The 14,215-nt window shown below is 40.8% G+C and overlaps 1 protein-coding gene across 2 annotated transcripts in view; it reads left to right on the top strand.

Moving 5' to 3' along the window:
- FMO1 (flavin containing dimethylaniline monoxygenase 1) overlaps nucleotides 1–10,331 on the top strand; it is a 37,182-nt gene extending 26,851 nt beyond the window's left edge. For both annotated transcript variants that reach the window (XM_040263528.1, XM_040263527.1), the window contains exons 5-9: nucleotides 1,799–1,941; nucleotides 4,733–4,932; nucleotides 6,683–7,038; nucleotides 7,711–7,783; nucleotides 9,560–10,331. In XM_040263528.1, coding sequence (XP_040119462.1) covers nucleotides 1,799–1,941; nucleotides 4,733–4,932; nucleotides 6,683–7,038; nucleotides 7,711–7,783; nucleotides 9,560–9,902 — 1,115 coding nt within the window. In that variant the 3' untranslated portion in view covers nucleotides 9,903–10,331. The remainder of the gene's footprint in view (nucleotides 1–1,798; nucleotides 1,942–4,732; nucleotides 4,933–6,682; nucleotides 7,039–7,710; nucleotides 7,784–9,559) is intronic.
- The last annotated feature ends 3,884 nt before the right edge of the window (nucleotides 10,332–14,215 follow it).

Raw genomic sequence — 14,215 nt, 5'->3', positions numbered from 1 at the left:
TGCATACACCCTGGAGTAGTTGTTAATCGTCACAAAAATTAAATTCGTTGAAATTAGTCAAAAAACATGTCATCAGTTCTGGAGGCAATTCCAGAAGAAAGTGGTCCAAAAAGTCTTCATAAATATAATAGGTATTACAGCTGGAATAAATATATAACTTCCCAAGGTAACTTATTTTAATTCAGAAACCATATACATTCAGCTATGTTTGCTAACACAGCCCCTTCACATAACAAAAGTTCTTGCTCTGTTCTCCTGTAACATAAGTGGGGAAAGTATTAATCTGATAGAAGACTCAGCCACAGAGTCTCATATTTGCCCACTTGTGATCCAAAAAAGCCTGATCCAGAGAGAATCTAAGACAATCTAACATTCACAGATAATTCTATTATTCTAATTAAACTTGTCCAGTTCTCCATTCCTGGCAGTTTCTTGGATCCATATTGGGTCAAATGTTGAGCTAAGTCAATATTTGAATTTGATTGCATCTTTGCTAAATTCAAAATGATCTAGATTGTGGTTGGGTTTTAACTGAGATTCATGTTAGACTTCTAAAGATTTAAGGTGAAATAGAGTTACTGGCCTTGGTTAAGGCCCAGTAATGTGCCACTAATGTGCCACAGCATCCATATCCCCTGAGAAATCACTGAGAATCTAGATGTGCTGTCATATTTTCTTTTTTTAAAAAAAGTTCTTTGCACAGGATGTATTACTTTTGATTGTTTTATGCAACCTAAGAGTACTTTCCAAAACCCTCCACAAGCATTTGATGTTTCAATGAGATTTGGCATCAACTGAGATGTTTTATCTAGTTCAAACAGCTCTGATCCCAGTATAACTAACATAACTCCTTTTTCTGTAAGCCAACTCTGGCTGACACAGCAAACCTAGCCTGAGTTACCATCAGTCACCAAAGTAAACACACAAGGATCTTTCACATAGGGACCGTAATTTTCTTTCCTTTTTTAAAAAAGTTTGGTTGCACTGGGTCTTTGCTGTGGCGCTCAGGCTTCTCTTGTGTCACATGGGCTTAGTAACCCTGCAGCATGTGGGATCTTAGTTCCCCGACCAGGGATTGAACCTGCATCCCCTGCATTGGAAGGCAGATTCTTAACCCCTGGATCACCAGAAAGTCCCATCTTTTTATTTCTTATTTCCCATATCATCTAGCACATTGTCTGGCACATAAGAGGTATCCAAAAAGTTTGCTGAATAGAGTGGAAGCACTGACTCACAGTTTACTTTAACTTCTCTGCTCTTTCTCCTTGCTTATGGAAAGTTCTAAATAATCAAATTAGTAAATAGAGTATTTCTGTCCCATTCACTTCTATCAAATTTTTAAAAGTAATGACTTCTTGTACTTCAGCTTAATAAGTCTTAATGCCATGATTTTTTTCTTTCTTTCCTTTTTTTGTTTGTTTGTTTGTTGTTTTTAGCAGAAAATGGTTTACTGCAGGGCAAAACAAGGATGGGTGCTCATGCTCAAAGACTGAAATCCCCAGTGGGCTGGGGCGGGGGGATTTTTTTACAGTGCCATGATATTTTAACTTAGTAATCATCTAGTAAGTAAAACTAGAGGGTCATCTAGTGAGATGGAGTAGGTATCTCCATAAAATAATCACTCACCAATTTCCGTATTTTGCATAATTATGTATCCATGTTTCAGATTTTCTTAAACTGAGTATGCTATTAAAACAACCTAAGTCACCCATCAAAAGGATGTTATTAGCTGAATAATATATGTGTTTCATTCACAGATCTTGTAAACTTTCTATTTGACTTCCTTTTTTTTCTATAGGTATAAATACTTTTAAAGGCCAGTATTTCCACAGCCGAGAGTATAAACATCCAGATATATTTAGGGACAAGAGCGTTCTTGTTATTGGAATGGGAAATTCTGGCACAGACATTGCTGTGGAGGCCAGCCACCTGGCAAAGAAGGTATTGTTCTTGGTGTTACCTAATGAGGGGCTTTATCTTAAGATGCATGCCTCAAACAAATGTGTTTGACACCATGATAAATGATGAAAGGAAAAAAGAATTCCTAAAACACACACACACACAAACAGATTTTTAGGTACTTTTTTCTTGAATGTTCATAAATGTTACTATAAATTCCAGGTGTCATTTTTCCTCAAAAATTCGGGTTCTCTGACTTCCTATTTTTGCTATTTTCCCAGCCAAAGTGAGTTACGGGAAGCATCTGTTTCTTACTCAGTCCCATGGGTCAGAAAATTCTGGCTAAGTTTTTCTTACAAGATCTTCCATTTGCTCCTTCCTTTCCTTATTGATTGCCACCATCCTTATCAGTTCCATACCACCTCATGTGGGATCTGTTACACAGTCCTCCTCACAACAGTTATGGAAAGAGTTACTATTACTGGGGCTTGCTTATTCTGTACCAAGAACAGCACTAAAGGCTTTACTGCATGACCTCAGCCAATCATGAAAACAAGCCATGAAATAGGTACAAGACTCCTTAACCACCAGTGAAGAAACTGAAACCCAGAGTTAAAGAAGCTGCCTAAAGACACACCACCAGCAGCTTGTAGAGCCAGTCCTCAAACCCAAGTCTCTTCCATTCAAAGCCCCTGCTCCTAATTCTACCTTAAGTGCCTGTACTCCTATCCCAGTCCATCCCCCTAAAACACGACAATCCATCCAGACCCCCAATCACCAACAAACGAATCCTCTGAAAAGACTGCTCTCCTTATGACACTCATGTTAAAAAAAACTAACTCCTCCTTACCTAAAAAAAAAAAAAAGAAAAGAAAAAATCATAAATGACAGGGCTCTCCATCACCTGGTCCAAATCTGCCATTTTAACTTTATCCTGCACTACTTTCCCACATGATCATCAGCTGAAAGCTGACTGGTCTCCTCTGTGACCTTTCCCACCCCCAAGCTTCTATTTCCCCTTCATTCACACCATAGCCCTCCCTTCTGCAGTGCCCTTTTCTCTTTTATTACAATTTACATTTACGTTCCCAGATACCTCTACCCAACACAAAATCATCTCTCCAGTATGAATTTATGTAATAATTGAAATTTACACTCCTCAGATGGCACTTTTATTTCTTGGTGTTGCTCATTATCTTTTATGAGGTTTCTCAGTTGGTGCTAGTGGTAAAGAACCTGCCTGCCAAATGCAAAAGACTTATGAAACACAGGTTCAATCTCTGAGTTGGGAAAATCCCCTGGAGGAGGGCATGGCAACCCACTCCAGTATTCTTCCCTGGAGAATCCACGTGGATGGAGGATCCTGGCGGGCTACAGTCCATAGGGTCACACAGAGTCAGACATGATTGAAGCAACTTAGCACGGCATGGCAATTACCTTTTATATGTAGGTAAAATATATAGTCTGTATTATTTATAGTATGTATTTTCCTTCCAACTATGCTATAAACTAAGTGAAAGCCATTCAGGCAACAAATCAATATTAGTTTTTGAATTCTGCTATACCAAATGGTGTCCCAAGCATGGAGGCTACATGGGAGAACAGAATAATCAAACAGGATTCCTGCTGTCATAGATGGTATAGTCACGGGGAAAACAAATGTGAAGTAAACATGTTTTGACACACACCATTTCTATATTGACAAAGAAACTCCCCTTGTTTCAGAATACAATTCATTTCGACCAAATTATCATATCTGATTCTGCATCATGATGAAGAAAGGCAGGTACAAATATGTCTAATGTCAGAATTACTGATGTGCTTGTAATTCTTGCCACCATAAGGCTCCATTATATTATCAGGCTTCCCTGGTGGCTCAGATGGTAAACAATCTGCCTGCAATGCAGGAGACCCAGGTTCTGTCTCTGGGTGGGGAAGATCCCCTGGAGAAGGGAATGGCTATCCACTCCAGTATTATAAGGTCAAACAAAATGTATCATAAAAACACTAACATTGCAGCTATGGCCACCATGCCCCAGTTTATTGGAAGAAAAACCAGGCATTAAACCAGTTGTTTTGTATTTGCAAAGCAACAGATCGGCTGACTAAATTTTTCAACTTTTAAAAAGTTATACAGACAACTCCTTGTTGTATAGGTTCCAAAGCAACTATTAGCTTAACGAACTATGTCAGCTGGTAAACTCAAATAGTTAAATAATCTGTTTTTTAAAAATCCACTAAAACTAGTTGTACTACTGAATTTTACTGTCAGTTCTAACAATGTTTATGTTGAAACTCTTTGCAGACATCTTTTCTTTTTAAGCTGCACTGCACAGCATGTGGTATCTTAGTTCCCTGGGTCAAACCCATGCTTCCTGCACGGGTTTGATCCAGGAAGGCAGAGTCTTAAGCACTGGGCCACCAGGGAAGTCCCTGCAGACAAGTTTCAGTTGCATCCTTGCCCTGCTCTTGTTTATAGTCACTAGCATACAAAGCTGTTATCACCTGTTCACCATCTTCTCACATGAGATTCCAAGTTCCTATGGCCAACCACAATATATAATTCACCATGGTGTCTAGCACTGAGCCTGGCGGATAAAAAGTGCTCAATAATATGTGCTAAGGCATTTTCATACTCTAGATACTCAAACCATTATCTCAAAAGCATAACTTTAAAGTGGGAGTTAGAGAAGCCAAAACTGTCTTGACAGGGAGGTATTTTGGGGGTGGCTGGTTATTTGGTGCCTTTCAATTCATGAAAACTTCTCTCATCTGTGACAGAACCAGCCCTGTTCACTGTGTCAAACTGAATGGCCTCTTTGATTGCTTCTAGGTGTTCCTCAGCACCACTGGAGGGGCATGGGTGATCAGCCGTGTCTTTGACTCAGGGTACCCATGGGACATGGTTTTCATGACACGATTTCAGAACACATTCAGAAATTCTCTTCCAACTCCTATTGTGAATTGGTTGATAGCGAGAAGGATGAACAGCTGGTTCAATCATGCAAATTACGGCTTAATACCAGAAGACAGGTAAATACGGAGAGTCTGTGAAAGGCTGTTAGGGAGAAGGGGCATTGGTCCTTCCAGCAACCATAATATAGCAACAAGACTGAGTATGAAGGAAAACTTCATATGAATTACTTAGTCATAATGGCTAACTGTTTTCAGTGCTTGGTAAGTAGAATTATGTGATACATAACTGTCAACAACCCTTTAAAGTAAGCCATTTAACCTCCCTTTCAGAGTGGGTATACTAAGACTTAGGGAGGTTCAGTCACTTGCCCAAGTTAATCTAGTGCCAAGCAGACTCTGTGGCCTTGGCAAGTTACATAAACCTTAGTTGCATCAATCAAAAGAGAAAAATTTGTCTATGACTCTTCCAACAAAAGCAACACATTTGCCTATTTCACAGTGTGGGAAAAATTTAATCCTTCACCATCTTTCAAAGGACATTGCCTTCTTCCCCTTGTCAAGATGACCTTGATTTCAGTCTTGTCCTTTCAGTTACAACCCATTACTTAGCCCATTGATGAGAACCAGTGGTTTTATTTTACTTCCCCATTCACCGACTCTGTACAATGATATTCCATTGCCAGGGTAGCACCACAGCCTGGAGATCCTGTCTGATCTTTCCCCAGATTCCACTCTGGACCAGGATGGATCAGGTGGCACCCAAGCCACCAGGGTTGGCAGGCAGCCCCCTTCCAGCTACATGTACTTCATTCCTCTGGTCTCTTCATCCTTCTCTCATATACCTTCCTCTCTCCCTGCTCTTCTAGTCCTGCTATTGTCTCCATTTTTTTCCTTTCTTATCTACCCTCTTCTGTTGCCTAACTCCAGGCCCCCTATGAGTTTTAAACTTCACCAGAGCCTTTCCTACCATAAGCTTGATTTAGCCTAAATGGCCACTCAAAAGACTTTATTTAGTCCCACAAAGCCTAGAAAATGTAAAAGAAGCTGAGGAATTATAATATCTTCCCTGTTAGATTTAGCTAATCCTTTTTCATTTCCAAAGTTCTTAGAAATACACTATTTCATATGTTCTTCATCCTACCCAATCAACTAACAAGGATGGCAAGTATTAGCATCCCTATTTTACAGGTGAATAAAAGAAAGCCTACAAAAATGAAATGGTTTTCCCAAGCTCTGTTAAGTATAAACATTTGGACACAAAGGCACCCTAACTACCTCCTGCTCCAGAGCTCCCTCCATTTTATCACACTGTCTGTTTCTGTGCATTCACCATAAGCCCAAAATGACTCAGCTTACTTAAAATCATCTTGCACAGCATTTGCTTTGTGATTCCAAAGACACAGCCAGAAAAGGGTGATTCCAAAGGCATAGCCAGAAAAAGCTAATTCTGCCCTGGTTCCTTTTAAACACATGAATGTTTTCCTTGTACAATTGCTTCTGAGGAGGAAAGAGTTTCTAGCATTTCTCAGCAGACAGAGAAGTCCCTGGCTTCCCTTGTGGTTCTTCAGCATTCAGCTATCTCTAAAATGACAGGGATAGCTGAATGCTAGAATTCAGCAGGAGAAGGAGAGCTAGAGAAAACTCTGACCTCCTTCTCCCCAGGCTTCTAAATTCTTGTAAATAGTAAGCATGGTTCCATCATCCCTCTTGGTCATTCATGAATCCACTCCCATAGTAACTTCCCACAGTACTGTCACCTCTTGCCTAGCTGAGGGGCGAGACACAGAATGAAGAGAAGGGGAGGAGGAGAGAGGGCTGGCTGCCTTGGTCCCTGACAGATCTCTTCCTTGTCCATTTTAATGTCTAGGGTACAGCTAAGAGAGCCTGTGCTAAATGACGAGCTCCCAGGCCGTATCATCACTGGGAAAGTACTCATCAAGCCAAGAGTTAAGGAAGTGAAGGAAAACTCTGTCGTATTTAGCAACACCCCAAAGGAAGAGCCCATCGATATCATTGTTTTTGCCACTGGATACACTTTTGCTTTCCCCTTCCTTGACGAGACTGTAGTGAAAGTCGAAGATGGCCAGGCATCGCTATACAAGTACATCTTTCCTGCACATCTGCCAAAGCCAACCCTGGCTGTCATTGGTCTCATCAAACCCTTGGGCTCCTTTCTACCCACAGGGGATACGCAAGCTCGATGGGCTGTTCGGGTCCTGAAAGGTAAGTGTATAAGAATTAGGAGAACATGGGAACTCCCTGGCAGTCCAGAGGTTACGACTCCACATTTCACAGTGGAGGGCTCAGGTTCAATCCCTGGTTGGGAAACTAACATCTCACAAGCCACATGGTGTGGCCAAAGTAAAATAAATTAATTAATTAAAAAAAAATAATAGATTATATGTGTTCAGTTTACCATGTCATTTTAGATACTGGAAATTTTGAGACTTTTTCCACCTCCCATCTAAAATAATAGAATTTTTTAAACCAAATCCATCTATTGCCCACTGAATTACAAAATCATAATGAATTTGTGCCAGTACAAGCACAGAAGATAAATCATGGATCAAAAAATATCAGCTGCTATTCTGACTGAATCAACTGGTTCAATTAACATTTTAACATTTTAAAAGCTCAATCAATTGAATGACAAATTCAGCTAAGCCAGTTGTGAGGTTCTGCAACATCAAATAAGTAGTGAGGGGATTTGATTCTTATCTCTTCAACTGGTGGCATAATCACCAGGAGTTAACATTACTCTGCTAACATTTCTGCCAAAAGAATAGATGACTAGCTGGGTACTAGAAATAAAAGATGAGCAGTAGTAAAGCATCTTTGCCTGCTAAGTAAGCACTGAAGTTACATTGCATTTTTGTTTATTTGTTTGCTTTATAGGTATGATTAAGTTACCACCATCAAGCATAATGATTGAGGAAGTTAATGAAAGAAGAAAAAACAAGCCCAGTGGGTAAGTTAAATGCTATGTATTCTTTTTGAATCATAACTAAAACTGGTAAAGCAAGAGCAAAGAATGGTGTGAGTTACACTGGAGAAAAAAAAAGCAGCTAAGACTCAAAAGGGAGGGGGGAAAGACTAAGCTAGCCTGTTTAAGGAAAGAAAGGAAAAGGAAACTGAGGTTTTAATGTCCTAAACCATCACTTTAGACCATGGTCATCTAGCACGACTTGCAGACGTGGAGTTTAGATTCTAAACCAAATGTAATTAATCCTTATCTACCAGATATTACTCTATACTTCTATCCATAATCAGAAGGCAAACTGTTGTGTTTATCCACTCTGACACCAAAGAGTCTGCTCATTCACTCATCTCAGCAAACCTATGTTCAGCTCTTCTGTTTTTATTCAGACGGCCACTCTAGAACAGGAGTCAAAACAGGGCCAATGGACCAAATCAGCCAACCACCTATTTTCCTATTTTAAATCATTGGAAAGAAGATTTTATGATATGTGCAAATTATGTAAAATTCAGATCACTGTGGCCATAAGTAAAGCTTTATTAGCACACAGCCCCACTCAAGTTTGGGCTTCCCTGGTGGCTCACTGGTAAAGAATCTGCCTGCCATTATGGAAGACACAGGTTTGATCCCTGGGTGGAGAAGATCCCCTGGAGAAGGAAATGGCCACCCACTCCAGAATTCTTATCTGGGAAATCCAATGGACAGAGGAGTCTGGCAGGCTACAGTCCATCGGGTTACAAAGAGTCAGACACGACTGACTGAGCAGACTCAATTTACATATTGTTTAAGACTGCTTTCGTGTTAGGACAGCAAAGTTGACTAACTGAGGTAGAGACTGTAACATGGCCCTCGTAAACCTTTAGTATTTAGCATCTAGTCTTCTGCAGAACAAGTTTGTCGGCCCTTCTCCAGAGAGAGGTCTCCACTTGTGCTCTGCTTTTTGGCTACCACGAAGGGCCAGGACAGTGGAAGGCAGATGGCCAGCTAGGGGGTCTCTTGCTCTCCCCAACTCCTAATCCTAAAGCACCTCTGATTTTTTCTGTTTTACTGTTTATGTTTCAGACTTTGACATATATTTTTCACTTGGGAAAAAGACGGAGTTGTAGCCGAGAAAAAAGTCTTAAAATCACTGCATTTAAGAAACACTTTTCTCCTTCATATATATTTCCAAACTTCAAATGTTGTTCTATCCTTGTCAAAGTCCTAAATCCCAAAATTATAAAAGTACTTTCAGTGTCTCTTAACCTGGGATATGATTTGATCTCCATTATGCAATTCTGGTGTAACATAAATCACTAATTAGAACTACATGAAGCAAAAGCTTTGTCACTTTGGTCAGTCAAGGGATTAATTAATTAAGGATTAATACCAGCATTACACAGAATTTCACCCTACTGAGTTTTGTGATTTTTCACTTTATACAAATCAAGCAATAATTGAGTTTCAGGAAGATGTAGGAATAGTAAAATTATGTAAAACCTTTTTTTCTAGAAATTGCTAATCATTTGACAATAGGACTAAAGTAATACTAGACTCATTATCAGCATTTGACAAACCATGTGTACAGAGTGTTTTTTCAAAGGATCTGTCTTGTATTTAAACAATACCGTGAGACCATTAGACAGCTATGGGCATGGAGGGAAGAATACAGAAACCAGTTCAAATTGTGTAGCCTCATTGTTTACTTCTGGCACTTTCACTTGCTCTAAGGTTACCATTACTTAATCTTTTTGTTTTCTCCTTTATCCCAATCTTCCTTTTATAAAGGTTTGGCTTGTGTTACTGCAAAGCTTTGGAAACCGATTATATCACATATGTAGATGAACTCCTGACCGCTATCAATGCAAAGCCCAACCTGTTCTCTCTGCTCCTGACGGATCCACGCCTGGCTTTGGCCATCTTCTTTGGCCCATGCACACCATACCAGTTCCGTTTGACTGGTCCAGGGAAATGGGAAGGAGCCCGAAACGCTATCATGACCCAGTGGGACCGAACATTCAAGGCCACCAAAACTCGAATTGTACAAGAATCCCCATCTCTCTTTGAAAGCTTCCTTAAACTCTTCAGCTTTCTAGCTTTGCTTGTGGCCATTTTCCTGATTTTCCTATAAATAAAAAATTACCTAAATAAACTATCAAATGCACAGAGTAGATGGACAGCGATCTGGTTCCCCCACTACAACAGCTTTGCCTTCATGACTATAATATATATCTGAGCAATGAAAGCCACCCCTTCCCCTTCCCTGGCTGGCTCGAGGGCCCACTAGTATTCCTGAGTGTCTCCCAGCTCCATCTGCTTCTAATACTAGAGAAAGATAACCAAGATTTCTGTGCATTTGAAGGCTGCTGGAAGGTTCAAGATTCATTTTAGAAGAGAGAACTGCCTCAGACACCACTCTGAGCAATTAGACCTCTTTCCTATGTTTATAGATCTCAGTTAAAACTCAATATTTCATGAAAGAAATACTAAATGGTTGTACTAAAATGGCACTCTTATGGTATCAGCTGATTAAAAATAAAAAGAAAGCAAAAGCCTAGGATTATTTTTGAGTGGTCTTTAATTCTCTTTTTAAGAGTTGGGGAAAAGAGAGAAGGGGATGAAAAGTCTATTAATAAAGTCCATAAAAGGATGGGAGGTGTCTACGACTTGGTTGGAGTGTTTCTAAAGGAATGTACCTGCCTAGAAGTGCCCATCCCCCTAGAATGCACTCTTCAACCAAACAGGGTCTCCAGCTGACATAAGAAGAAACCCCGTCAGATCTATTCCACAGAAAGCAACCACCTCCACCCACTCTTGGAACCGGCCTCCAGCACCCAAAGGAAAAACACCTTCCACTCACATACACCTTTATAACTCTGCTTAAAGAGGCAAACAGCTGCCTCTTCTATGAGTCAACCAAATCCAGCCGGAAAAGACAGAGCTGAGATGTCTTTCACAGAGAGATAATAGAAGAAAGGCTAGGAAAAGAAGAGCAAAGGCAAACACCATGTCAAAAGCAGTTTTTGACCAAGCTATACCAACCCTGGATCCTCTCTCACAGTTACACATTTGAGAATGTGACTCAGCCAGAAAAGGTGTTGCCTTCACATTGTCTCACTGAGGGGCTTAGATGGCAAACTTCACCTCACAGAGAGGCCCATGGTTTGCACACTTGAGGAAATTCAAAACCTACAGAATCAGGAAGTTGTGTAGGTAAGAAGAGATCTAGTTTGTGGCTCTTCCACTCTGGTCTGCTCTTGCAGCTCCTCTTTTTTGTTCCATTTTTTAACACTTCTAACCTATTTCACTTCTTAACATATGTGATATTGTGATATGTAATAACAACTGTATATTTGGTCTTCCTCATTTCCAGCACAGAACTCCTAAGACTCTTGAAATCTCCTAAGTGATGAGAACATAAAGATATCTTTTGTTAATGAGGCGACTTTTGGAAAACACCTAAAGATGGGGGCCAATCACCAGAAGAACCATCCATGGGATTAGAGGATTGGAACTTTCCTTCCCACCCCTTTGATCTGTGGGGAGGGGAGAGGCGGGCTGGAAGCTGAATCAATAACCAATGGTTAGTGACTTAATCAATCATGTCTATGTAATGAAACCTCTGTAAAAACCAAAAAGGATGAGGTTCAGAGAGCTTCCAAGTTGGTGAACACACAGAGATTCAGGCAGAATGGTGCCCTTGAGAGGACATAGAAATTCCATTCCCTTCCCACCTACCTTGCCCTGTGTATCTCTTCTATCTGGCTATTCCTAAATTATATCATCCTTTTATAATAAACTAGTAATCTAGTAAATAGAATGCTTCTCTGAGTTCTGGGAGCCAAACTAGTTCACAAAAGCACTGATTATTTTAGCAAATTGGTTGAACCCAATTAGGGCCTCATTGAAACTTCCTACCTACAACTGGTTCTCAGATGCACAGGTGACAACCTGGGCTCATGATTGACATCTGAAGAGAAAGCGATCTTGTAGGACCAAGCCTTTAACGTGTAGAACCTGATACTATCTCTAGGTAGATAGTGTCAGAATCGAGTTCAACTGTAGGAAACCGAGCTGGTCTCCAAGAACTGCTCACTGGTGTGGGGGGAAGCCCACACACACACATTGGAATTGGAAGCAGAGCATTTACTATAGGAACTCATAGTGAAAAACTGCTCTGCAGAATATAATAGAAATGACTTTGGGAAATGCTTTTCTCTCCTGTGAAGCAGAGCTGACACTTTAGCATTCCTCATGAAGTTGGCTAGGAAAGTTGGGTACCCAGGATGAAGCATGGCAAGGTAAACTATCCAGGCAACCATGGGGCAAACTATGGGAACACAAGCTGGAGCCTGAATCTAATCTCATCTGCTGCACACACTGTGCCAAGAGACTGAATACACAAACAGATTATTGCCAAACCATCTACAACAATAGAACTCTGACCCATAACCTCTGCAACAATCAGATTAGAACATTCAGGACCAGGACTTGGTCAATAAGTGTCAGCTTCTCTAACTCTTGCCCTAGTTCCAACTCAGGAACAACAAAGAAAATCAAATATAATCCCCAAACACAGGCACATGTGATGCCTTGCTTCTCATTGACCCACCTCCACCTTTCTCATGCCAACAATCTCCAATAAGAGTATGTCTGAATCCCTCCCATTTTCTAATTTTTAAAAAAAAATTCCCCTTCCTGCCTTTGGATCTCTGCTAAATATAATGATGGTAGCTGAGTTTCTTACTATGGCAAGCTCTGTCTTCATAGGGAGGTCAGTACTACACAATTTACCAAGAAACAGACAAGGAAATATCAGTTGATTACTCCAAGGTTATTGTTGTTTGTGGTTTAGTTGCTAAGTCTTGTCCAGCTCTTTTGAGACCCCCTGGACTGTAGCCTGCCAGGCTCCTTTGTCCATGAGATTTCCCAGGCAAGAATACCCAAGTGGGTTGCCATTTCCTTCTCCAGGGGATCTTCCCAACCCAGGGATTGAACCTGTATATCCTACCTTGGCAGGTGGATTCTTTACCGCTGAGTAGCCCCTAGTCCAAAGTAACAGAGCTAATAAAGTGGCTGAGTGAAGACATGGATCTGCAAAACATACATCCAGGGATCTTCTTAACTCCAGCAATTAAGCCTGTGGTTTCCAATGTACAAATGACCTCAGAATTCTTAATAGTGATAACATGGAAGTCATATTGCAAGGATATTGCTCCACGAAAGCATCCATATGTCTCCCTTTCTCACTCTGCCTGAGTGTGTGTACAGACCTGTGTCGGGAGCCAGCGTGAGGAATTCCACCCGTGACAAGATCATGCAGCAAGAGCTCTGATGGCAAGGCTAATCAGACCTCAGGTTTTCCCCCTGGCATTTCCTGAGCATCCACCCCCCCAAAAAATAAGAATCTGCCTGCTTTTCCACTTTTCTGATATTCTCTGGAAAAAAGTCAACTCAGGGCTTTAGTCTTCTGCATTTGAAAGGGATGTTTCAGTTAACCCCCTCTTGATTGCTCTCTAGCTTGCCTAACAGGTTCCCTGGACCTGTTACAGCTTGTGAATTGCTTGCAGCCCTCAACCGCGAGAGGCACAAAGCTTAAAAGCATCTTAAAGATACAGAGCCTTTTCTAAAGAGTTAAAAATTATATTGGTGACGGGATTTCACTGTTGACTCAATGATTGCCACCAGGCCTCCATATTCTTTATCTTTTAGGCACCTGGGAGGATGTTAATCAATGTAAACGGGATATGGAAAAAGATATATAGTAGTTCTGATGTTAGCAACACTAGACTTTTGAGTTAATTACTTCTCTTTTTGCACTCCTCTTGTGTCCTTGCTATGTAAGAATGTAACTTTATTTAGTACTTTCTGAGAGTGACACCAAACTTTGGGAAGATCAACACAAATAAGTCTTCTGGTTGACTAACCCTTATCAGAAAAAAGGCTGTAAAATGTTAATTGGCCCCTTTTGGCCAGAAGATCATGTAAATCACCTAAGACTTGTGTATACAATTAGGTATGCAGAGAGAAAAGCCTGGTTTTGATAAGAGTCTGGGCTGCTAACACTACATAATTTTGTATTACCCATTGATCTCTATGTACAATCTAAAAGGTATATAAGGCCTTCTAAACAATAGGAGCAGGAGCCAGTCGCTGGACTGGTTTCCCCCGTGTCTCTCTCTCTTTTTCCCTCCCTCTCCTCTTTGCCTTAATTTCAGGCTGAATTTCCATCTGGGGCGCGGAGGCTCGCCAAGTCTACTTACTTGCCCTGGCTGTTAAGACCCGCGCGAAAGGGAGCCTAAGGCGAGGCACCCTTAGATATTCAAGCAAGCGCCGGTGGCCCAACATAGATGGTGCAAATTCCTTGTCTGGAATTTTATTGGTCTTCCGCGTAATCCAAGCTATTCAGCCCTCTTCCTCCACTTAATCTTCCTACTACACTGT

Source organism: Oryx dammah, unplaced genomic scaffold (assembly GCF_014754425.2).
Source record: "Oryx dammah isolate SB20612 unplaced genomic scaffold, SCBI_Odam_1.1 HiC_scaffold_21, whole genome shotgun sequence".
Taxonomy (NCBI): domain Eukaryota; kingdom Metazoa; phylum Chordata; class Mammalia; order Artiodactyla; family Bovidae; genus Oryx; species Oryx dammah.
Note: the sequence above shows the minus strand (reverse complement) of the source record. Positions and strands in the feature narration are given on the sequence as shown.